The sequence below is a fragment of the Panthera leo genome, chromosome C1 (assembly GCF_018350215.1).
Source record: "Panthera leo isolate Ple1 chromosome C1, P.leo_Ple1_pat1.1, whole genome shotgun sequence".
Taxonomy (NCBI): Eukaryota; Metazoa; Chordata; class Mammalia; order Carnivora; family Felidae; genus Panthera; species Panthera leo.
The window spans coordinates 142,123,559-142,151,063 of record NC_056686.1 but is presented as its reverse complement, the minus strand read 5'-3'; the positions used below and the strand labels follow the sequence as shown (position 1 = coordinate 142,151,063).

The following is a 27,505-nucleotide window of genomic DNA, read 5'->3' as shown; positions in this document are numbered from 1 at the left end:
AAAAGAGCCACAATCACACTGTGATCAAGGTCATCCACTGGCACTAAAACAAAACAAAACAAAACAAAACAAAACAAAACAAAACAAAATAAAACAAAACAAAAAACAACTTTTCCAAACCATTATGGTACTTTTTAGTATACAGAAATTTTGTTTTTTTTTCTTTCTTTCTTTCTTTTTTTTTTTTTTTTTTTTTAGGGTCAGCTCAACTACTTGCTAGGTCACACTTTTCTTTTCTTGTGAAAGTTGATCACACACATATTTCCATAGCAGACATTATGAGTTACCGTTCAGGTGTTAGAACAATGCAGTGTTTACGTTACCTAGTAGAAATTCTTGGCTAATGCACCTTAATTAATAAGTCACTTAAATTATTTTCTAAAAGATGGTGTCAAAGGTCAACCTCAGCCTACCCATATGCGTTATTTAATTGCCTGTATGACTCTTCAGTTCCTAGAAGGGCATTTCCAAGTTTACAAAAGATGTTGACACAACAAAGTTCACTTCAAACAACATAAGGAGTTGTCTGAGACAACTCGGGCACCTAAGTCATTTTAAGGGGTGTTGGGAGGAGGATTCACAATTCCTTTTTATTACCAGGCAGGAAGGCAGGTAATATGATGTTCATTCTGGCAGAAGATAACCTAAAAGCTTGAAATCAGATGGAACACCCTGGGTTTCTTATTTTGGCTGTTGATGTTGAACAGCACTTCTAACCAAGCATTTATAACAAGCTGCCAAAAAGGATTAGTTTCAAAAGGAGTAACTCACCCCTCCTACCTTCTATTTTCTGCCCCCCTTCTTAATCCCATGAAATAGGCCAGCATCTTTTTTCCCCACTACAAAAAGCCTAGGATAAAGAGAACCTCTGGTAGCAGAAAAGATGTAAACTCCCTTCTAGGTTCAGATTCAATTTTCCACAACTCTGGAGACGCTACATGTGAGGCCACTCAACAGAGAACTGGCATCTGCTCCCCTGACTGCTTCACCAGTGGTTTAGAATCAGACACCCAAAGTCGATCTCAGTGGAGGAGAAACTTTGTTTTCAGGAAGTAAACCAAAAGAAACTTGCTTTCTGCTTCTTTTTTTTTAATTGGGGGGGGGGAGGGGAGGAAGAGGAAGAGGGAGGGAGGGAGGGAGAGAGGGAGAGAGGGAGAGAGGGAGAGAGGGAGAGAAGGAGAGAGGGAAAGAGAGAAACTTAGTTAAGCAAGCTCCATGCTCAGTGCAGAGCCTGCCACAGGGCTGGAGCCTGACAGGAGCTCGATCCCACAACCCTGGAATCACGACCTGAGCCAAAATCAAGAGTCGGGCACTCAACTGACTGAGCCACTCAGGCATCCTAAAACTTGCATTCTTTTTAACAGTGGCTAACTCAGTACCTTTCTTCAGATTTGGAGACTTCACAATAAGGAACACAGTCCCTTTAAAATCTCAAGCAGAAGACCGCCCGAAGATAAAATTTGTTGGTTCGTTCATTTGTTTGTTTTAAATCTGACAAAAAGACATGTCCCATAGCCAGTTCATGTCCGGCACACTGCTGGAACTCAGAACCAATTTATTTTGATACCAGAAACCATTCGACACAAATGATTTTCCAGACTGAAAGTATTACATGAGGCACCTGTTTTGGGAAAGCTCAGATCCATACTCTCGCGGTTTTCTCTCTTCATTCCCTTCTCTTTACCATTAAATACGTATTCAATGAATAAGTTACTGAATACATCAATAAAAGCAAGTTTTAATACTAAACATAGCCTAAGACAAGTGAAACTATCAGACTAGCAAAATTGATAACCACGGCAGAGACCTGCTTTTACTAAGCATTTTTCTCTTGGTGCAAATATTTAGCCAGCCTACAGTTCTCATTCTCCTTTGCAGGTCTGGCCAATGAAGTAAAACTGCACATGACTCAGGCTACTTCCAAGCCTGGTTTGGGAAACCTCCCAGGTATGCACCTGCTTGTTTGTTCTTCCTTTGATTGGAGACAACCTCAAGGCAAAGCTGAAGCTCTATGTTGAAAACACCTTCACCTGGGTCTGTGATTAACTGTGTAGAATGTAACCCCTGAAGGTCAACCGCACCAACTTGGATTGTTATATGAATGACAAGATTATGCAAATCATCACACATCGTGGTATATGTAGCTGTTTGAATTGTGGCCTGCAGAAAGATAGGTCTAGGCGCTAACCCCAAACAAGTGAATGCAACTGTATTTGGAAAAAGGGTCTTTGCAGATGTAATAAAGTTAAGGCCCTTGAAATGTGAGCATCCTAGCCTACCCAGGTGGGCCTTCAATCCAATAATAAATGTCCCTATAAGACACAGAAGAGGAGTAAATAAGGGGAGAAAAAAAGGAAGGCCATGTAAAGATGGAGGCAGAGACTGGAGACATTCAGCCACATGCCAAGGAATGCCTAAGAGCTGGGAGAGGCAAGGAAGGATTCTCCCCTGGAGCTTTGGTGGGAACATGATCCAGCTGACAACTTGAGTTTGGACTTCTGTCCTCTCTAGAACTGCAACAGAATACTTTTCTGCTTCTTTAAGCCACAAAGTTTGTAGTGATGTGTTATGGCAGCCACAGAAAACTAACACAGCATCTTTTTGTCACTTTAACTGGAAGTTAATAACAGAGAAGGTATCTCTATCAAGTGACTTAAATCAGAGTACTTCCTGCATCTTTGATAGGATACATTGTAGGGACACGAAACTGCAAAAAAAAAAAAAAAAAAGTATCCACTCAGTAATTTTAGTAACTAATATTTTGGTTAGTAAGGATATCGGTATGTTATTTTAAAACATTTTTTACATTACAGAAAACACAAATTTATGTTATGATTCCAACAATTCAATATAAAAGTGATAATTATAAAATCAAAGAAATTAAGTAAATTAATATTTCAAATTGACTTGGAAATATCAATATGAACTCATAATTATTACATATATTTTGAAGGTCTAGGCTCTCATGTTTTTCCCTCTAATATCACCCCACACTAAAAAAAATAGGGCTCCTTAGAGAAACATCTTATTCTAGGTCCAGGACAAGGAAGGTACAAGTTAAGCCTAAGAGATGGGTTTTGCACTTGTAAAGTACAAAGCTTGTAAAACAAGCTCTCAAGACCTAACAGAGTCACATCAAAAGGGCACAGGAACCAGTATGAAAGTGTCCTCATACATCAAAGTACTGATAACACGAGCTTCAAAATAATATTGTATTGGCTGAAGTACACGGACTATGAAAATCCGAGTTCACAAGGATACTCTTAACAGAAAGCCAGAGGGAACTCATTTGCCACCTTTTGAGGTATCTTTTCAACTAAATCTTTACTTTGAAAAATGGCAAAGGGAAGGAAAGAATTCTAGGCATAATTACATTCCAGGGTAAACCAAAACCCAGCTGAAGGCTCTAGTTGCTGGCTTACCACAGGAGGGAAATGAAATTATAAAATCACCTTTGTGCAATTCCTCCAGAAAGCGATGCAGCATAAGGTATCAGTTGGTTTTACACCCACCTGGCACAAGGCTGGTAGGTATCCAGACACATATACCGTGTGAAAGCAACATACCACAGATTCCTTTAGGCTCAAGGGAAAAAAGAAAATTATAGGACAGACCAGTACTATCTAATGATGAGACATCATTTGTCTCCTATGATGTTCTAGAAAAAGATATTCAGCATCAACCTATCATGCCTTTACCACTAACCTCTAACTTCTGGTTAACAGAAAATTCAGGAGTTCAGGCGTCTCTAAGAAATAGTTGGGTAAGTGCAGGAAACAAAACACTCTACAAGACAGCTTGCCTCGTTTCTTCACTATAGGGCATCACGTTCTAGATTCAAGGAGATTTCAAGCATAGCCAGATGGAACGTGTGATCGATGCGGAACTAGATCCTCATATGAACAAACCATATGAAGAGAACATTACAGAAAATTGGGAAATACGAACTGGGCAATACAGAGTCTTAAGGAATTATTCGTTTTATTTGTGACGTTATTGGCTGTAAGAGAAAATTCTCACTTTTATAAGATGCACACTGTATTTTCTAACAAGATAAAACTACAAAACAAAATACCAAACAAAAAATCCACTACTGCAGAGCCAAAACAAAGATCACATCGAGGAGGAAGGCCACATATCAAAATGACAACAGACAACTAAGGGTTTGAAAGAGAATTTTAAAAGGATTGCACAGATTGCAAAAACCTAGTCATGATTTAAAATTAGATAGCATTTCAACATTCCAGTTAGGGAAATATGGTAAAAATTCAAACAATTTTAACGTCAAACAATATTAAATATAGTAAAAACATCAGCTAGGCAGATGACTGAATTAGGGGCAGCGGGTGGAGAAATGGCTGTCTGCTAAACCCAACAGCTGGTAAAGCCACAATGAAGTTAGTGTGGCTAAATGTAGAATCAAAGCCTGGAACTTGGGGATAGGGGCTGAGGGCAGATGAAGTCTGGAGTCTGGGAGCAAGGAGCAGGGACAGTAGAGCAAGAAGGCTACTGCTACATCACTATCTTTCCCTTCCTTTCTCACTGTCTATACACCATCCATAGGCTTGCTCAAAGGACTACCATGGCAGCCATCAACACTCAAATGGGCTATATAACCTGTTCCTACCAATGTTACTATTCATTTATCACCCCTCACTCCAAGGACAAGCCCTTATCACCTAGAATCTGATGGTCCACAGTAATTAACTTATCCATATCTAGTAATATTTGCTTACCTGGCAGACAAGAGCTCTAGCTAGCTTACAACAACATGAACGTAAAAAAAAAAAAAAAAAAAAAAAAAAAAAAAAAATCAGCAATATATTGCTCTCTAATTTTTTAGTAAATCATATTCTAGCAGCAAATTGGCTTAACTACCAATACAAGTTATCCAATGAGTAACTTTCTTGTCTTCTGAAAGAAACAGTATTAGGAAATACAAATGGAAGGTTTAAAAACAATTGTATTCTTCATGACTAAATATATTCAAATGACGTCGGTCAGCTGTGCTGAAAAAAGACAAAAAAGCAACTCTTGCTGTAGTGGATATCTCAGTGCCACTGGCCTGACTCCGCTCTGCTCCGGCTGAGTGGCAGCAGGGCTTTCCCCTTTCCTGATCAGGCTGCCTGCCAAGCCCTGAGGGCTGAAATCCAACCTCCCTGAAGTACTTAACACAGGAAGCTGACTCTAAGTGGGTATAATTTCCTGCCACCTCTTCACTCTCACCTTTGTTTTTGTTGGTTTTAACCTCCTTCTCTCATATCATCCCATACAAGTGAAGGAAGGGGGAGACCCCCATCTCTCACTAAGGCTACCATGCAAAACAAGCGCCAGCCATTAGGGGGCAAGGTCGAGCCATGCCAAACCACCCCCATAACTCACACATCATGCCACCGACACTGGCAAAGCCACAGGGCAAGTTTCTAACCAAGCCCAGGTGTGGCACCGCTAACATTTCAGGACTGCATTACACATTCATGGAATCTACACCCATCAGCATTAGTCATCTGCAACGTCCTGAATTCTTGACTAACCACTTCCACTTAATCACTAAGCAGAGGCACATTTAGGAACTAAGCCCCACTCCTCCAAGAAAATCCCCTGACAAGTCACAGGAGCTACTTACCTAAGTGCAAGTTTCACTTCCATGAACCGTGTCTGGGTCCCTAGTGTAAAAGGGACTAAGTCAAAGGACTCATGGCTGGAGTTTGGAAATCGGTGTTCTCATGTCACTAATGAGCCCAGGGGGGCCTTGGGGTTGGCCTTGTCATTAATGCTCTTAAACCTCAGTTTCATCACTGATTCGAGAACAGGTGGGAAAAGCAAAAGGTCTTTTCACTTTACTTCATATGCTCCAATACAGATACTTTTGTTTGGACAAGTGTATGCTAACTTTTCCAGTAGAAAAAAAAAAAAAGGCTTGAAATAAATGCAACCCTTCTACCAACCCTTCCAGACACAATGACCTGAAAGTCTTGGGTTCATCTGAGATCCTAAAGTTCCTGAAATGCAGCCTTTACTCTAAGCTTTGGAAAGTAGCCAGGACCCCAAGTCCCAAACAGTACAGTCAGGGTCTGCATTGAGGGAGCATTGAAAACTGAGGCAGGAGCGAGAGCAAGGGGATTTCTCTCCTCGTAGGTGTAGAGCCCACTGAAAGAGCTCCCTCATTGCTACGCAGCTTCTGGGTTTTCATCGGCAGTTGTCAGAGCACCCTAACATTTCCGGCTTTTTATTCTCACATGGTCACCTCAAGCTATCAAAAACGTGCCTCAGTGTCCTCAAATTGAAACCCTCATGGGAACCCTGCCCACTTACTCCAACAGAGAAATACGTTCTCTGGAATGCGCTTCACACTACCCAAAATCCAGCAAGGAAGTCTCTCTTCCTTCGGCTTCCGTAGCCCCACCGGGACCAGAGTTACACAGTTCTCTTAAGCTACTTTAACCGCTGAGACCCGCTAGAAGTTCAGGTCAACTTTATATTTATGGAGTCATCTAGGAAAGGACTATGGGACACCACCAGAACACTGTTACCACACACAGCTTTGGGGATTTAAAAATGTTTATTTTGAAAAATGTTTATTTTGGTGGCACCTGGGTGGCTCAGTCAGTTAAGCCAACTTCAGCTCAGGTCATGATGTCACAGTTCCCGAGTTCGAGCCCTGAGTCAGGCTCTGCATGCTGACAGCATACAGCCTGCTTTGAATCCTGTCTCCCTGTCTCTCTGCCCCTCCCCTGCTTGTGTACATGCATGAACATTCTCTCTCTCTCTCAAAAATAAACGAATACACATTTTTTTAAAATGTTTATTTTGCTCCTAGAATTAGGAGCTGGACTTCCAGCTGACCATGGGTAGGTGGACACAGAGTGTCCTTGCAGAAATGCCCATACAGACTCCTTCAGATCTAGGGCAGGCACCCTTCCCACTTCTAAGGAGCTCTGAGAATTGGGCAGTGATGTTTAGTTTCATTTATCACAAGCAGATTACACCAGCAGGGAGAGGAAGGTGCAAAGGGTAAACAGAAACAGCAAACCATTACTTCTAGGCCACCTCTCCCACCAACCTTCTCTCTTCCGCCTCCTCTTTCTTCTCCACCGTCTCTCAAACATATCATTTAGCTATTCTTTCTTTCACTCAGCATACTTTCAGTAAGCAGTGATTATGCTTCAGGCACTAAGCACGGTACTAGAGATACACAAAAAAATGATGCAAGGCCCATGCCCTTGAGTAACTCATTCTTGGTTGGGGGCGCGGTGGGGGGGGCATATTTCAACACAGAAAACAAAGTGACAGACTAACACAACTAGGAAAGTATAAAAAGGTTGATGAATTATATCCAATTTGATGGTCTTTCCTAGGCCAAATCATGATAAAGTATTTTATCTGGACCCTTCCTATTTGCTTCTTCAGAGAAAAACATTATATTCAATGCACCAATTTGCTCAATGTCCACAGCATGGAGAAACTTTGCAATCAAGAGCAATATAATTTTTGTTCACCAGTAATCCCATCATATTTTACGTTCATCTTGTTCAAAAAGATAACTTATGAAAGTTTAGGACTCCTTACAAGGTTGTTTTTAAGGGAAGAAATCAGTGTGGAGGGATAATGTGGCCAGAAAACATTAGATGAAGCCACACATGAGGCTGGTGAACAAAAAGCTTAACACTAAGGTACGTGTACTTGGTAAGGGCAGGACACAAATTTGGCTCTGAGCAATCCAGCAGCAAAGGAAAGAAAAAAAAAAAAAAGGAGAAACATGACCAGTTCCATGACTCATATTGTCCACGTGACAATTTTTCATGGAACTGAAACGTGAAATAACTTCTCCATTAGCCCCCCAATATTCTTGGTCACATACTTCTTTTGGAATAAAATGTCTGTAATACTCCCATTTCACTTTGTGCACCCTGCACACTTTGCCTATAACACGTATCTTACGATAATAATGTATCTGTACTATTTGCTCACAAAGAAATAAAATTCGTATTTGGATTCCATATAGTGTTTGGGGACAAAGTATACGTGCCAGATATCAATGACAACACACTACAGCCACTGTTTTAAAACTTCACAAATAAGACACAAGGTTTGCCATGGTATTTTCCTGGACTGAAAATCTATAGCTATGGCTTTTGCTGATAGCACCAAACATGCATGCAAACCATCAAGCATATTTAGGTAATATAGGATGATAGATTCGATACAGTAAATTTCCTTGAATCTTTTGAAGACAAGTTGATTACAAAAAATAATAATGGTACCAGTATTTAATATGTGGGCCCCTCAGAAGCAGCAGAAGCAGCAACACCATTCATGAAGCACCTACAGTGTGGCAAATGTTAGCCCATATATGTACGTATTGTACATATATTGCCTCCAATCTTCAAAATAATTTCAAAATATTAGTTGTGGGACTCAATGTGGGGCTTGAACTCAGGACCCTGAAATTAAGAGTCTCATGCTCTTGTTGACTGAGACAGCCAGGTGTCCCCCCCTTTTTTCTCCCAATTTTTTAAAATTTATTTTTACTTTTGAGAGAGAGAGAGGAAGAGCAAGCATGCACATAGGAGAGGGACAGAGGAAGACAATCCCAAGCAGGCTCCACACTCAGCACAGAGCCCAATTCAGGGCTCGATCTCACAACCTGAGCTGAAATCAAGAATCAGATGCCTAACCGAATGAGCTGCCTCCTTTAAAATGTTAGCACTAACTACATTTTACAACTGAGGAAAAAATGAAGATTATGTAAACAAATACTTTACTTTTTAATTTTATGTTGTAAATTTTCAAATATACACGTAATTTGAGAGTTTAATAGACCCCAACATATCCCAACACCATGACTGAACAATCATCAAGAATTTCCCACATTTCCTTATTTTAATCCTTTTTTCTTTTCCTTTGCTGAAGTATTTTATATCCATATTCCAGTCATATTCCATTCCTACATCAGGACACATTTCTTTAAAAATAAAGATAGATTCTTTATACAACCACAATGCCAAAATCAAACCTAACCAAGTCAACAATTTCTTAGAATCATCTGCTAATTTCTTTGGAGAAACTCTCCAATTTTCTTTAAAAAAGTCTTTTTATAGTTAGTTTGTTCTTATCAAGACCCAAAAAGATCCACACACACATTGTTATTTCTCTTAAATTCTCCTCCCCTCTTTTTAGCCTATCTTTGATTGTTGCAAAAGCAAATATATTTTTATTTGAGATATAACTCACACACCATAAAATGCACACTCTTAAAGAGGTGTACAATTTTACTCTATTTGCAAGGCAATGCAACTATCACCACAATATAATTCCCGCCACCAAGTAACTTGGTGTCATTTCCATCACACCCAAACAAAACAAAAACAGAAAACACAGAAACAATTGCGCACCCATGAATAGCCACTCCCTTCTCCCTTCCAGTTCATGACAATCAGTAGTCTATTTTCTCTATGGATTTTTCTATTCAGGACATTTCATACAAATGGAATTTTTTTTTTACATTTTATTTTTAAGTAATCTCTACACCCAACATGGGACTTGAACTCATAACCCTGAGATCAAGAGTTGCATGCTCTACTGACTAAGCCAGCCTGGCACCCCACCATACAAATGGAATTTTAAAAGCAAATACATTTTGAGAGGCCATGAGGTTAGGTAACATAGATAGATATAGGTTAGGTACCAAATATAAATATCTGACATGGTCCATGTAGATAACAAGACAAACATTCCACCAATAAACATCGATATCTGACATTTACCATATGAATGCTTTAAGCTCATAGTTTTTACCTTTCTCCTCACAAATATAAACAGGAGAAATGATGTTTAGGTGTGTGACACACCAATGGGTTACCCATATGTGACTAAAAGCTTTCTGCTGCTACAATTTTCTAAATTACTGATGGTTAATCTAACATAGCAGTTCACCATAGTGATAATGTGGGCAGGCAAGGCTTGGTACCTAAGTTACAACCACCTGCCTTCCTTCCTCTCTCTCTCTTTCTCTCTCTCTCTCCCCACCGCCACCCCCCTCTCTCAGGAAAGCCTACCAAACTGCAAGCCAGAGAAACAGATACAACCTGTGGTTTTTATTTATTGCTCAGTAGCTCATTCATATACTTGAGCACTTTGTGAGGAAGGGAGCCAAGAGCAGTGGGTAAGCATACAACTCCCTGAATCTGCACGTTTTCCAGAATCGGACCACCTAGGCCATTTTACCATTAAACAGCTAGGTCACCTTCAGCAATGATTTTTTTTTTCCCTCTGTTTTCCCCATCTGTCAAATAGGGATATGAATGCATACGACTGCTTTGAAAATTAAATACAAAGCTCTTAGGAAGAAAATCTACTGGGACGCCTAAGTGGCTAAGTTGGTCATACACCCGACTTCGGCTCATGTCATCATCTCAAGGTTTGTGAGCTGGAGCCCCGCTTTGGGTGAGCACAAACCCCACTTCCAGCTCTACCCTAACAGAGTGGAGCCTGCATGGGATTTTCCCTCCCTCTCTCTCTCTCTCAAAAATAATAAAAATAAATAAGGAAAGGAAAAAGGAAAAAGAAAAAGAGGAAGAGAAAGAAAAAGGAAAAGAAAGGCACCTAGCTTTACCTTTGGTCATAAGAAATATGAAGGCAACGAGTCACAAAACAGAAATCCATGCATATCATAGAAACAATCTACAGTATTTAGAGAGGAAATTGATTTTTCTTCTTTTATTGTTTCTTGATAAAAGCATCACTGTGTCTTACCTGATCACAAATCAGCTCCCACTTTTTCTCATTATCGTACTGCCGCAGTAACCTGGCTTTGTCAGGGGGTAGGTTCATAGCATTCTGTAAAAAGAAAAGGAAAGAGATAGGTCACATTCCACAGCAGGCTGCTAATGGGTGGCTAACTCACAGGCAGACCAAAGAATACAATAGTGGGTCTTTCAGGACTTCTACACAATTCCTAGCATCTAATTAAACCAAAACACCTACAGAAGTCATTTAAACATCAAATCAGTTTAATGGACTAGAGAATCCCTGAAGTCCTATGCTAGGAGATCTGAGGTGGTCTGCTTTCAACTATCAGACTTGCATTTCACCAAAAATAATGCATTATGTCTTCATTTAATAGTATGCTCCCACTCTACTCAGTCATTGAGAACATATGACCCCAATTTCCTTTTAAAGCGCCGCAGCCCCACCCGACACACAACAGAAAACACCAAAAAAAAAAAAAAAAAAAAAAAAAAAAAGGCAAACACAAAAAAACAACTCAATGACCAGAACCATTGACAGACAACACCAATGTTTACTTTCATAGATTATTTTAAGTAAAAGAGCACGTTAAAAAAGAAAAAAAGAAAGAGAAAAAACTGAAAACCGTGCGAGTGGCTTTTGTTACCTCTGGGAGATGAATGTCCTCCTTCAGGACGTGTGTTAACATTAGCAACCATGATTCTCGGGTTAGCTATATTGGTTATGAAGCTGGGTTTGCAGTGAGACACTGACCACGAGCTCAAGGAGATGTCTAGACATCGGAACTCATACAGACCTCCTTCTGTCAATACAGCACACCTCTTGCAGTGTTGGTCATGGATTTGTGCCCACATTCACATGTTTTTAGTCCAATATCCCAAATGACCAATTACAAACTTTTTCAAGATACTTGGCTTGGGTCTGAGGTGAGATCTTTGGCCACAGAACAGGGCAGAGTGAGAGAGCTCCAGAAGGAATTCATATCCGCTCCTTTGGCCTCCCTAAAGTTTCCATGCTCTAAATTGAGCTAAGTAGTCAATTAATGTTTTACGTCTTAACTGTCTATGTATCCCCTCATAACAATGCTCTAAATCATACGTATCCCTAAATTAACAATGCAGATCCTTGCCTGGGTCAGCATTTGAGTAGACACATCCAAAGGTCTTCAACTTTTAATGCTAGAGCCCCTAGCTCTCTGAAAAATATGGCCTATAGAGAAGCAATTCAACGTGCCACAGTTACGGTCTCATATCATTCAGTGGAATACATTTAATAGAGGCAAGGATGGGTGAGTTACTCTGACTTAATGATAGAGAATTAACTTTTATAATTTTGAAGATATAAGTCAAGCATTTTCCTTTAAGCTCAATTTGGCATCCAGAGTGGGATGCCTAAGGAAATGGTAGATGTAGACCACCTACTAATTTGAGTCCAATCCAACAGAATACTACAATTTTCAATTGCCCCCAAAGCTGATAACATATACAGAAGAGTTTTGGACTTCAAAGTTTGCAATGGTATTGCCAAGGCTTCTCCATAGAAATATCTAAAGTGGGGAAATGTTTTCCTATCACCTATCTCCATAGAATATCTCCTTGAACTAGAAAGAAAAATAACTACTTGTATTTATGCGTAATTACAGCTTTACAAGGTTAAAGAACCACCCTTGGGACAAGACAAAGAAGAATTCCATGTCTACCTTTCTGAGGGGAACCAATGTTATTGACCATTAAATAACCAGTCCTTCATTGCTTATTTGTACCCTAGAGATGGATTATTTCCCCCTAAACTGATTTTGACCCCCACATAAATACTCTTGGGTGTAATTATGCATTAAATAAAAACAGTAAGATTATGAGGTAAGTTAAATGAGTTTTTCTGAGTCCTTATTAATCTCTTGAGATATAAAGGGGATAAGAAAAAGAAGGCCTGAACTCCTCCAAGGTGTCAGGCACTGTATGAAGCACTTCACATAAGCTCATACAAATCTTTGCAACAAGCTCATTAGACATAAATTTCCCCAATTTATGTATGGGAAAGTAGACCTCAGAGAACTTGGTTAACTTGCTCCTAGTTGTACAGCTTTGCATGAGCACCACAAAACCTAAATTGAGTCTGTCAGGCTCCCAAAAATAAACACTAAAAATGCACCTTTTCTTTTCAGCAAGGCAACACGGTAATAACTGACTTTCTGTTAGTACTCTACCAGACACTCAAGTAGAATCAATTTGCAAACACTGCTACGGGAGTTAGATGGAGTCCCTGTTGTTGCCTTTCTATCTAAATCAACTTTTGTTTTAATGGAACAGTCTTTCATTCAACAAATGTTTCTGAAGCATCAGCCTTATGCAAGCTCTGTATTGCATGGTGCACTGGGGAACCAAACAGATATGGTCCCCACCAAGCATCATAGCATGGTGGGGGAGATACAAATGAAACGAACTCATCTTCTTAAACTCTGTTAAGTCTTGACAGAGATTATCATAGGGCACTTTAGAATGGTCCATCTGAAAAGACCCCTCAGGAAACAGTAACAATTAATTTAACAAAAAATGAGAAGGACTGAGCCAGGTCAAGAGTGGACAACAGCATACTGGGGAGAGGAAATGGGGAAAAGACACTAAGTCAGGAAGCAGCCTGGCACATCAAAAAGCCAAAAGACAGTCATTGTGAGTGGAAACAGAGTAAGAGAGGGAATGAGGGGAAGATAAAGCTGGAGAGCCAAGTTAAGGGTGTATCATGCCCAGCCACGTAGGCCAGGATAAATACCTTTTATTTTATCTACAGTACAACAGCAAACCATTGAAGACTCATAAGTATAAGACAATATAAGCGCGTTACGTTTCACAGTAACGATCCTATGTGTATGTGGAGAACTGATTAGAAACAGCCAAAGTGGAAGCAGAGACCAACAGTTCAAAGGTATGATTGTGGCTTGGACAAGGCCAATGACTCAAATGAAGTAAGGTGGATAGATGTCAAAAATATTAACTGCAATTGTTTGATTAGATATAAAGGCTAAGGGAAGATGTCACAAATTAATATTATGCTTCTACCCTGAGTCACCAGATGAATGGTCTGTCCATTTAATGAAAGGAGCATACCATAAAAGGCAGCACAGGTCTAGAGGAAGTGGTGAAGAAGAAGACTTCTAAGTGACCCCTTTTAGGTCTGAGATAGCTCTGACACATCCTGAAGAACAGTCAGGCAACAAGTAAACACATGATTCTGAAGGTCGAGAAAAAGGTCTACATCTTTCTGAATGAGAAGAGTCATGATAAGTGTTTTTGAGCTTGCTGACTAGTTACTATCTGGAAAAGATGCTCAGCGTCAACACATCAAAACCAGTACTGCACTTGGTAATCATTCACCATGCATCTGAAACAACCTCTTCCACGGGTCAGTCCTCAGAACTGCTGAGGCATACAGTGCACATCTTAATAATTCTACAGGGACCAAGTAGCAGCAGCTCTATTCAAAAGCAGACACTCCACAGAGGCCTGGCTAGAGTCCAAGGATGTTGTGATTAGCTGGTAATAACTGCCCTTAAAACTTTTTTAGAACGATCTCATTACTTTTGCATTGCACAAGGCAGGACTCTATAGTTCAAGCTAAATGTTTGGACAACTCTACCTCATCCATACTTTGTGTTATCTGTGACATAGGATTCTCTTCTTCCTTTCATCCATCTATCCATCCAGTATTTACTGGGCTTTGACCATGAGCCAGAATATTTGCACTCTAGGAATAGAAGAGATTTTAATCATGAAGTTGCTGCACTCAAGTACATGCCAAGCATCCACTGAAGACATATGATATTTGAGTTGAAAAGTTTAGTGGCTGTTAATTATTTCTCAATCATACACGTTCCTAGCTAAAATAAATTAGAGCATCCAAGAACATTTTTCTGTACGGACATGTCGCTTTCCTTCCTTTCAACCATGCAAACTTTTAAGAATCAGCTCAAATACCATGTATCATCAGAACCTTCCCCCAACAATTCCAAGACGACATACCCTCTTGGGCTCCAACGGCCTGGTACACATGTCTCCATTACAGCAATTCGCACACTATAATAATCTGTTTGCCCACCTCAATTCCCCACTGGACTAAGTGCTTCAAGGACAATTTCTCCCATTAATCCCCAGTGTCTAGCACAAAATATAGCAAATAGTAAGCACTAGGCAGGTTGCTAAATAAATGAAATGCAACCTAACTCAGTAATACCGTTCAGTCTGAAAATATCTTCCCTGACAGAGGATTTATGCTTCAGCTATTAAAGTCTATACACTAAAGAGTGCTTCTGTTCATTATAAAACCTCAATGATAATGTCTATTACTCATTAGTAATTATCCTACAAACAAGAATTCATGGGGAAAAAAATCTTCAAGGTCAACTCTGGTGACAATTCCCTAAAAAGAAAAATCATGTTGTAGGCATTCTTCTGCTACACAAAATAAATCATGGGACCAGAACTTCATTTTGTTTTGTTTTTATTGCCAGTAAATTCAGATCAACATCTACTGTAACAATTTATCTACTGCAAGTTGTAGTTACATTTATCGTCTATATTCTGGTTTTCTGCTTAACTCTGCTATTTTATATTATTTTTAAGTGGGCTTTACATCTTAAAACCTTTTGAGAAATCAAAGGAAAATAACGATGGAGACATTAATTATGGTTAAAAAGAGTCTATGACAGTCTATACATCTGAAGTCATACTTACAGACAGAATGAAGGTACCCAAATCATTCTGAACCTAATAAACCCATGTCCTAGGAATATAACTTTCTGACATCAGCTCTTATGTTAGGTTCATAGGAACACTGAAAAACTTGCACAACATCCTTCTTTTTCCCTGATATCCTTGAGGCTCATGTTGAGAAACCCACAGTGATATGCAGACACACAGTAGTGAAAGTGAGCCCTACCAAATACATCTTATGTAACCATAATACACCTTTGTTCTCATAATCTCTAAATTAAAACTTTCAAGTATTAAGTCACCAGATTCAAAAACAGAAGCTCTTTTATTCCATAACCACCTGCATAGAGAAAAACAAAGGAACATGGACTTCACAAGCAGTGTCTCCTATGGAAGCGAGGAAAAGCATGTCACAGGAGAAACAGCTCAGGCGTTCTTAAGCAATAAAAGGTACAGAAGTTTCAGGGGAACTGAAAAGAAGGAACAATTATTTTTTTTAATTTTCAGTAAAAACATACATACACCTAATATAAAATTTGCCCTTCCAACCACATTCCAACCACAGTTCAGAGGTATGAACTATATTTAGTGCTGATCTCTAGAACTCTTTCATCTTACAAAACTGAAGCTCTATATGCAAGTAACTCCTCATTTCCCCATCCCCAGAACCATTACCTTTTCCTCCAAAAAAAAAACGGGCAGGAATTGGGATGGATTGCCATAAATGACTGGGCAGCACAGGCTGGACTGGGATCGAAGGAGACAGTATGGGGCAGGGATTTATTAGTTGGGCTCTGGAGTTGTACTGGCTCGATTATAACTGTGACTCTACCACTTATTATTGGTGATCATAGGCCACACAATTTGAATCAAAAGCAAATGAAAATGAAAGTCACGAATTGAAGAAGCCAGTAACTGTCATTTAAAATAGAAGGTCAGAATCAAAGCTGAGGGTTAAAAACAACAAGATGTACCATTTACTGATGGTCTCTCAGGCACTCTGGCTCTCTGCATGCATTAGCCAATTTAATCTGCTTTATAATCCTGACAAGTAGGTATTATCTTCTCCACTTAACACAGAAGAAAACTGAAGGACAAGGAGATTAAGTAACTCTTCCCTGCAGGAGATAGGTGACAAAGCCAGGACTCAGAAGAGTATGTCTGTATGATCACCCCCTTCCCATGACACTTAAGTGTTTCTATATCATGACCTGTCTCAACGAAACAATCCAAGAATTCTACTTGAATATCCAGAGACTTGATCATAAACATATAAAGTTAAGATGAAAATGCACATTATTTAAGCTATTAATATTTTCGAGCATATACTAGGATTTTTTTATTTATTTTGAGAGAGAGAGTGCAAGTCAGGGAGGGGCAGAGAGAGGGGAGAGATAAGAGAATCTCAAGCAGGCTCCGCACTGTCCGTGCAGAGCCTGATGTGGGGCTTGAACCCACAAACTGTGAGATCACGGCCTCAAGTCAGACACTTAACTGACTGAGCCACCCAGACATTCCAAAATACTGGTATTTTAACATGTCTTCAATATCTTTAAAAAACATGAGCTAGAATCCCCCAAAAGGGTTAGTTGGTCAAATCTACAGGTAGCCAGGTACTCTAGCAACTCAGGAAACACTTAATAAGCCCCAATAAAAACCAAACAAAGGTCGGGGTGCCTGGGTGGCTCAGTCGGTTAAGCATCCGACTTCAGCTCAGGTCACGATCTCGCGGTCCGTGAGTTCGAGCCCCGCGTCGGGCTCTGGGCTGATTGCTCAGAGCCTGGAGCCTGCTTCTGATTCTGTGTCTCCCTCTGTCTCTGCCCCTCCCCCATTCATGCTCTGTCTCTCTCTGTCTCAAAAAGAAATAAAACGTTAAAAAAAATTTAAAAAGAAAAAAAAAAAACAAAGGTCGAGATACAAATATGAGGTAAACTCGGGCTTCAGAGAAGCACAAGGCAAGATGAGAACACTAATACAAAACAGAACTGGTTACATAATATAATCAAACCTTTTTCATTTGATTTGATGCTTTTTGTCATTTTGTTAAAGGAAAATGACTGGGCTTAGATGTGTGAGGAGGGCAGTAAAGAAGGGCATTTTATGGCATAATATGGTTTTTAATATTTGGCCTCTGGAGATAGGCCACCTGGGTCGTCATCTTAACTGCACTACTCGTTAATACTGTAATCTTGGGTACATTACTTAAACGGAACCTCAACTCCCTGAAGATTAGTGGTGATCACCACGAGAAGCCATGGTGACAACGGTAATAATGAACTACCTGCCTCATAGAGTCTGAGAAAAATTAAGTTGGATAACACATATAGCACAAAGTGTACATGGAAGACACTAAATAAGTTAGATCTTATTATTCTCACTACTTTAGGTGAAGGGAGAGAGTGACCAGACATACAAATGTAGGAAAAGGCAGAGGACTGTGCACTATACAGAATAAACCAGAGGGTAAGGAGGGGATAGTGTGAGTTAGAAAGGCCAGGTCCTCGACATGAGAGCATAGAATTTCAACTTTACTTGATAGGCAGTGAGAATCCATCAGCCCAAGAAATATCTAGGAAAAGCAAGCCTTTGGGGTCCTCAAGATAAAGGGTTTCTCTGTGCATCACTAAGTAATGTACCAATTGTCCCATGAGTTCACTTTAAAACTGCAACACCTTAGGGCAGCAGAGGGAGGCTGCAAATTCAACACATGGCCGGCACCTCTACTCAGCCAACCTCCAAACCATTTCCTTCCAGTTCCAAGCAGCTACCTGACACCGTAAATTTCAGCATCCTCCTAGCCTAGAGGATGTTGCTAAAATACATTCAGCATCTTTCCTGGCACAGGACTCAGGCAGTCAGCCCAACAGTCTCCACAAGGAATCATCAGTCAGACATCTTTCACTGCCACTTTATTTGTATTTAATCACTGAGGGTATTAATATCATTTGCTGCAGCCAGAAAAGCCTACAACAGGAGAAATCAGCCTGCTCCCTCATCTAATTTCATCTTCAAAATAAAATGTGACTAGAAAGCAGTCCTTTCTGGGGAACTGGGACAATGAGACCTACCTCTAACCTCCCATTCATGATTTTAGTTACACCTGTTTTCTTGGAAGGCTTTCTTCTAAGGACTGAACTAAATACAAATAACTCTTCCACAGCATTTTTATAGTAAGTATGGGGCTAGAAGGGAAGCTTGTAGTATTTTAGTCCTATTCTGTCTCTTATAGGTAACCACACACTCTCAAAAAACTAAAGGCAAGGTCCACATTCATGTAAGTGGTTATTATCAGTACTAGAACCTGGAATCCAGGCCAATAGGACTATTACTGTTTTTTAATTTTAGAGAGAGTGAGAGTGTGTGTGTACATGTGGGAGAAGGGCAGAGGGAGAGAGAGAACCTCAAGCAGGCTCCATACTCATCGCAGAGCCCAACTTGGGGCTTGATCCCATGACTATGCAATCATGACCTGAGCCAAAATCAAGACTCAGATGCTTGACCTACTGAGCCACCTCCCAGGTGCTCTGTGACTGCTTCTCTTTTTCCATTATCATGAAAGGAGGCCCACTTACATCTACTGTGTGTGTGTGTGTGTGTGTGTGTGTGTGTGTGTGTGTGTGAACACACATACGTGTATATTCTAGAAAAATAAATCACATAATGCAGGTCAAGTATTTAGCAAAAAATCCTGTACATGCTAAGTACTCAATATATATTAGATAGTGTTACTCTTATTATCATCGGCAGTTTAAGGAATATGACTACAATGCTTGAATAATTATTCTGCTTTCGTAAGCCTCTGTCTTATCCCAACTACACAGGTTTTCTATCATAATAAGTACCAGCACTTGCCATTGTCTCCATCATTCCTCCTTGACTCAGGGCTTTGTATTCACAGAACAACTCATTTTATTTGCAAAATTACGAATCTCTAGAAAATTCTGTTTTTACCAGTAAACACTAACACAAAAAACTTCCCAAATCCTCATGTAAATTGTCTAGTGCTTTAAATCAGTCACACTTTCACTGCCCTTTGCAAATGGGAATAAACAAGTATTGTTATACACACACACACGTATATATATTTATAGTGTTTCTATTTAATTGCAAGGCCATTATCATCAACATGGGTAAAGCTAGGTGGGAAAGCCCATCTTACCTACAGAATAGAAAGGCAGAACTATAGTAGTCTAAGCCAAGTTTTCCTATAGGCCACCTATCTACTATTACTTTGCAGCTTAAGTGATTCAATACCCAACAGATACCAACAAAATCACACATCCCTCCTCTCTGGCCTTCATGCCAACTCCTGAAATACAGATTCTAGTCATATTCAAATTTGAAGGGAATAATGGAAAGCAATACTCAACTTCTTTCAAACATCATATCTGTCATTAGAAGTCTGAGGCCTGATAGGTCCCAGACATATTCTCAAATTCAAACAGTTCTTTACCAATTGTCCGCCAACTACTGTGCCAAGAGCTATGTCTACCTGCACAAACTCGCATACTGGGATGGGGGAGTCACACAAGAGGCCACACTTAAGATGCTAAAAAATTACTTCATGGGCAACCACTTGACAACATAAGGGCAAATGTGTTCAAGTGCTGGGATTTCTGGCACAGACCAAAGTGGATCAAAATCCAGAGAAAGGGTTCATATTCCACTGATAAGTTGTTAACTTTCTATGACATATGATTCTTCAGAGTAAAAACATTTTGAGAATTACAGACACCAAGCTCTAATTATAACACATTAGATAGCCAGATTCCACTACAATCAAGCCCTAAGAATGTGATCTCTATCACCTGCTGACATGAAACAAGCTTATTTTTTCACCCTGTCCAATTCCTCTGATGCCCTGGCCTCATTCTCTCCCAACACTTTCCCAGCAACATGCCTTGATTTCCCTTCTTAGATCATTAGGGTCATTGTTAGTCTCCTTCTCCCCTTCCCAATTACTCTGGAAAAGACTACTGAACCTGGTTCCATATTCATGGTTAGCCCAACTTACTGGCTCAAATTCTTCAATCTTAGGATGAGTATCATCAAAGGAAGAAAATAATTTCAAGTTTACGTTCCACTAACATCACACCTTCTGAGACAACATGTGAAAAATTATGCTGTTGACTTAAAAATGAAGATTTCTACCACAACCAGGACCAAAAACTACAGCCTGAAATCTATAGCTCCTCATTTGTACACAGCTGTGACTTTCTAGGACAGACTTGCTGTCATAGGCAGAATAATGGCTCCCAAAGATGTCCTCAAGCTAATCCCAAGAACCTATGAATGTTTCCTTACATATTAAGAGGTTATCTTAGAGGTGACTAAGTTAAGAATGTTGAGATGGGGCGGGGGGTGGGGGGGGGCACCTGGGTGGCTCAGTTAGCTAAGCGTCTGAGTTAAGCTCAGGTCACAATCTCACAGGTTGTGAGTTCAGGTCCTGCATCGGGCTCTGTGCTGACAGCTCAGAGCCTAGAGCTAGCTTCTGATTCTGTGTCTTCCTCTCTCTCCCTCTGCCCCTCCACTACTCATGCTCTGTCTCTCTCTCTCTCTCTCAAAAATAAATAAACATTTTAAAAAAGTTGTTTTTTTAAATGTTGAGATGGGCGGGGCAACGCCTGGATGGCTCAGTTTGTTCAGCAACCAACTCTTGACGACTTTAGCTCAGGTCATGATCTCACAGTTTGTGAGCTTAATCCCTACATCAGGCTCCGTGGTGCCAGTGCAGAGCTTGCTTGGGATTCTTGCTCTCTGCCCTTCCCCCACTTGCATGCGCACGCACTTTCTCAAAAATAGATAAACTTAAAAAAAAAAAAAAAGGATGTTGAGGTTGGGAGATTATCCTATACCACCTAAATCAACCAATATTAGTAATCACAAGTCTTTACAGTAGAAAAAGAATTTTTAAAATGGAAAATATTTGTTGTTGATGATGTAGAGAAATTTGAATCTTTGTACATCGCTGTTGGAAATGTAAAATAGTGCAGCCATCATGGAAACATTGTGGTAATTCTCAAAAAATTTAAACAGAATTAATGGCTGATCCCACAATTTCACTCCTAGTTATATACTCAAAAGAATCAAAAACAGACTAACCAGATACCTGTACACCAGGATTTATGACAGCGTAATTTACAAAAGCCGAAATTAGAGACAATGCAAATGTCCATCAAAATGTGAATGGATAAACAATATTTGTTATATACATACAACAATATTATTCAGCCATAAAAACAAATGAAGTTCTGATACACACTATAACATGGTTGAACCTTGAAAACATGCTTGGGTGAAAGAGGTCAGTCACTTAAGGGCAAATATCTGACTCTACCCATATGAAATATCTAGAAAAGGCTAAACCATAAAGACAAAAAATAGATTACAAGTTACATGGCTGGGGGAAATGCAGAATGGGGAATATTGCCTAATAGGCACAGATATATGAGGTGATAAAGAATTTTGGAAAAAGGTAGTGGTGATCATATGACATTGTGAATTTTCTTATTGCTACTGGAATTATACATTTAAAAATGGTTAAAATGAGGGGCATGTGTGTGGCTCAGTCGGTTAAACACCCGACTCTTGGTTTTGGCTCAGGTGATGATCTCATGGTTCGTGGGATCAAGCCCCATGTCAGGCCTCATGCTGATAGTGCAGAGCCTGCTTGGGATTCTCTCCCTCTCCCTCTTTCTCTCTCTCTGTCCCTTCCCTGCTCTCTCTGTCCCTCTAAGTAAATGAATAAGTATTTTTAAAAATGATTAAAATGATAAGCTTCATGTTATGGATATTTTAGCACAGTAAGAAAAAATAGTTTAAAGAAAAAAAAAACAGATGAATAAGGCAGGAGAGAGTCAGAGGGAAAAAATCAGAGTGACACAATGTGAGAAGAACTTCACCAGCCAAGGCTGGCTTTGAAGATGGAAGAAAGAGGCCACAAACCAAGGAGAGCAGGCAGCCTCTAGACGCTGATAGAGGCAAAGAAATGGATTCTCCCCTAGACCTTCTAGAAATGGAGCCCTGCTGAAGGACTAGGTTTTCACTAACACCCTTGTCAGACTTCTAACCTTCACAACCATAATATAAACTGAGTTGTTTTAAGTGACTAAATTCATAGTAATTTGTTACAGAAACAACAGAAAACTAATACTTTGGCTGACAATGCTTTCGCTCCCCCAATGTATGGCTTTCCTCTTTCCACAACAAATTCCAAAATTTTCATATCTGCTTCCCACTGCCAATGGTCAGGAAGGGCATGATTTCCATTTCATATGCTGTGTTTCAAATTGATAAAAGCCAGAACTTAATTATAGTAGGAAATGGAAAACCTTGGGGAACGAGGCAATATCCTAAGATTAAATTACTGAAAAATCTAAAAATAAACCTACTAGTTCATATGAAGACATGGTATGAAATAAAACTCTACACTACCCATACAAACACACCGACAATGGCAAACCCTAGCTTTCACTGCACATACGCTTATCAATCTTGATGGACTTTGTGCCAGGAGACCCACAGCATCTACAGACAGGCCCAGCCAAGCCAGGCAGGAAGACAGAGTCCTTGGATGGCAGCCTTCTGACACGCAACATGTCTTCATGGCTCTGCTCCTGGTTTTCTCTCCAATTAGTCTATTGCTTAACCTTTTGTCTACACAGTTGTGGGGGAAAAAACATCAAATCAACTTCTGTCTCTATGTATATAACATCCTGGTATAAAAAAGCACCAAATGAGGTACCTCTTACTATCAGTTAGTTTTAAAAACCTGTAAAAAAAAAAACAAAAAACAAAAAACAAAAACAAACCTATCAAGCTGAAAAAGAACATAAAACCTTGAAGACTTTAATACATAATTAAAATAATATGTGTGCAAAAATACCCTTTATTTTATTGTTTTGCATTATATTTGAATGCCCTTATTGCTAAAATATTTTTCTGATTTTAAATTAAGAAAAAAATCCTATTTTGAGCCTCTGGTATTTTTGTGGTAACAAACAACCATCAAGTTAGTTCACACATGGGTTTAATGTGACACTTTTATATTTAATTTTTTTAAAGCACTTAACTGCTTAAGATGTCACAAAAACTGAAAAATTCCCAAAATAACTGACATTGAGAATAAAATTATTCAACAACCAAAAAAAAAAAAATATTGAACAACCTCAAACTCTTGAGGGACCACTGGTCTTATTCTCTTTTACTGATTTATCTTTCTGTCCTTACCACACTGCAGAGTCCCCAGAGGGAAGTCCTCTTTATAGCCCCTCGTAAGGTGCCCCAACATTCAGGTGGTGCACAATAATTATGTGCTAAATCAGCTCAGTCACACAAGCTATATTTTGATAAAGATATACCCCCCACTATGTCTTTTGTATTCTTTTTTATTAGTTTGCTGTTTTTCCTATTTTTTATTTAAATTTTAGTTAACATACCGTGCGATCCTGGTTTCAGGAATAGAATTCAGTGATTCATCACATATATACATCAACCAATGTTCATCAAAATAAGCGCCCTCCTTAGTATCCATCACTCACCTAGCCCATCTCTCACCCACCTCCCTCCGTGGTTTGTTCTCTATCATTAAGGGTCTCTTGTGGTTTGTTACCATCTCTTCTCCTGTCCCCTCCCCGCTTTCCCTTTCTTTCTCCGATTGATTTATTTCACTTAGCATAATAAAGTCTAGTTTCATCCATGTCATTGCAAATGGCAAGATTTCATTCTTTTTGATGGCTGAGTAATACTACCTTTTACACACATACACACACACACACACACACACACACACCCCACATCTTCTTTATCCATTCATCAGTCAATGGACATTTGGGCTCTCTCCATAGTTTGGCTATTGTTGGTAATGCTGCCATAAACATTGGGGTGCAAGTACCCCTGCGAATCTGTATTTTTATTTCCTTTGGGTAAATACCTAATAGTGCAACTGCTGGATCTGTATTCTTTTAAACAAATTATTAGGGTCACAAGAGCCCTAATATAGCCAACATATATTTTCAGGTAGTTATTAAATATTATTAACAATACCTATTTCAATCATCTAAAATTTAAAAAAAGCATTTAGGGGTGCCTGGGCGGCTCAGTCAGTTAGGCATCTGACTTTGGCTCAGGTCATGATCTCATGATCCGTGGGTTCGAGCCCCGCATCAGGCTCTGTGCTGACAGCTCACAGCCTAGAGCCTGTTTCAGATTCTGTGCCTCCCCTCTCTCTTTGCCCCTCCCCTGCTCATGCTCTGTCTTGCACTGTCTCTCAAAAATAAATGTTAAAAAAAATTTTAATAAATAATTAGGTACATTTAAAAGATTCAGAATGACATTCCCTCATCCTCCAGCTCATACCATATTTGCCCCTCCTACTATCCCCCTCCATCTTTCTCCACCAAAATCTACAACTCCATCTAGAGCCTGGGTCGTCCATATATGATGCTTAGAGTTGCCTTTGTTATAAATCATCTCCCAAAGCACATCTCCCAAAGGACCAAACGATCATGTGTGTTGCCCCACCATTTTACATGTGTAGGCTGTTTCGCTCACGTGAGGGAAAGCTCCCTGACATACTTTGATCTCTTCCACAATATGTACAACATGTCCAGACAGGTAAGACACTTAATACACAGTCCTGGTTTAAGTAAATACCAATACAATACCAGCAAAATGAAACCTTCTGGTGTTTGATACGTGGTAACTAAGATTTTTTTTTTTTTTACATGCAATACAAAACAATGACATTAAATAACATGATTTACTAAACAACTGAACTAAATCATGTAGTAGAAACATGAACCCTTGGACACCTTGGTAAGAGATATCCCTTTTTCAGGGCAGAGGTTTTTGACCTTTGTTGTTTCTCTCTAGGAGAATATTAAGGTTCATATTCCACATCATGTGAATTATTCCTGGTTTTACAGTCTCACACGACAGCGATGTGTTCTAGGTATAAGGTGTCCCCTAAGCGTACGATCTGGTCTCAGTCTAAAATGAGGATGAATGGTCTGCAAATATACCAAGCAAAGCAAAAACAACAAAGCACCTTCAAGGGAAAGCAAACACCTCCGTTTACAGACAACAAATTTCTGGAAAGCAGGCCCCAGGGTGTGCACTACATTCAATCTTAAGTGTTAGACATAGCTGTATACAGGGAAAAGGAGCAACAAAGCAGGCAAACAAGAGCAAGATGGGCAAATGGCTGGGAGAAGGGGATATGGAATCTAACTATATGGATTCCCTGTGCTTCCCAGCTGACTAAACCACAACAGTAGGCCTGAGGGACATGACCCTGGGCTGCTGAACTCAGTACACCCACTCAGTATGTTCTGGATGTAAACACTTCTCTGTTTCCTACAAAGCAGTGTTATGCTTCTCCGAGAGAGCTCTAAGTTTTGGGGAAAACGCCAAAACACAAAAAGTGTCCATTTAATCTCTGTATCCTTAAACAACTCCACTCTCCTCACTCAAGAAATACACCAAACCCAACTCACATGAATCCATTTATCCTACTGCATATGAAACCTTAAGTTCAAGTCCTAAGGACCTGAGGGATTATGCAATACAATTTATCCAGTAACCTCCATCCAAAGAGTTTGCCATCTTCAAGTGTGCCCCTGATTTGGAACCATCTTGTTCTAGAGAGTAATTCAAATCCACATATAAATGAACCACTGTTGAATATTAAAGTTTTCTCCTTAAACTACCTAGTACTTACTATCTAGTACTTACTCTTTTTTTTTTTTTAATTTTTTTTTAACGTTTATTTATTTTTGAGACAAAGAGAGACACAGCATGAATGGGGGAGGGTCAGAGAGAGGGAGACACAGAATCCGAAACAGGCTCCAGGCTCTGAGCTGTCAGCACAGAGCCGGACACGGGGCTCGAACTCACGGACGGCAAGATCATGACCTGAGCCGAAGTCGGCCGCTCAACCGACTGAGCCACCCAGGCGCCCCAGTATTTACTCTACTACTTAAATGAATCTTTAAAACCTGATCCTGAAATCCAGTCCCCCACACACTTCCCTATCTCGGGGGTCTTGGCTTAGAACTGCAGCAATGTTCCATGTGGGGCAGCTGGCCCGCTGACAAACAGGCCCATTCATTCCCCCCTTCTCTCTTCTATACATATATTTATAAATGGTAAGCACAATATACTCTCTGTTATTACACATGATTGGGCAATGGAGACACTGTTTAATAAAGAGGTGCCACACATACCATGCATGATTTTCAAATGAATGGGATTTATCAAAATACATTAACACAAAAGCTATATTATCATAACAATCTTTTTTAAATGACTCTCAAAGAACGCCAGGATTTTACAAGGTCTTCTGGTCATCCCTATAAACTACAATGATAAGCTCTGTGGTTGGAATCACCGAGGCCTGGGCTCAAATTCCAGTTACTAGCCGTTCATTTTGGCAAGTAACTAAATTTCTCTGAGTCTCATTACCTTCACCTGAAAATGAGGACAAAAGGAACCTCCTTGAAAAGCAAAGCAGGGTCACCATGAAACACGTACCTCTTTTACGGGAGACACAAAGATGGTGGTGTGGGGTCTCCAGCAAAGTCGGTGGCTGGGGACCAAAATTCTAGTCTTCAGAGTAGAAACAACAACTTGAGTTTATATCATAGAACTACAACTACTTGCTGTATGTAGGTTCACTAACAAGTCACTTAACTTTTTGAACTTCATTTTCCTCACCTAAAAGGAGGCCACAAGCTACTCCAGGAGGATTTCCAGACGAGCCTGATAAAAGAGGCTTTATACAGTAAGGCCACTAAAAATAAGGGAGTGAACACTGCAATGTCCTGCATTGAGCTCGTGACATAGTAAGGCTTCAATAAACTTTAGCTACTGAGTACCAGAATCCAATACAACCACCTCAAGAAGGGGAAGGGGTGAAAGGAGCATCTCAACTTCTACAACATAGTTCCTTTGAGACTCTCAAACACATAGTTACCTAAGATTTTCTGTCCTATAAATACAACGCATATTTAGCAATAGGCCAAAGGATGAACTTAACAAACATCTACGTT

General features: G+C 39.8%; 1 protein-coding gene across 7 annotated transcripts in view; it reads right to left on the bottom strand.

Moving 5' to 3' along the window:
• FMNL2 (formin like 2) overlaps positions 1-27,505 on the bottom strand; it is a 314,655-nt gene that overhangs the window by 119,970 nt on the left and 167,180 nt on the right. For all 7 annotated transcript variants that reach the window (XR_006205486.1, XM_042948778.1, XM_042948774.1 and 4 more), the window contains exon 2: positions 10,756-10,839. Coding sequence is in view for 6 of the 7 variants with exons in the window: in XM_042948778.1 (XP_042804712.1) it covers positions 10,756-10,839 (84 nt within the window). In the remaining variant the exon portion in view is untranslated. The remainder of the gene's footprint in view (positions 1-10,755; positions 10,840-27,505) is intronic.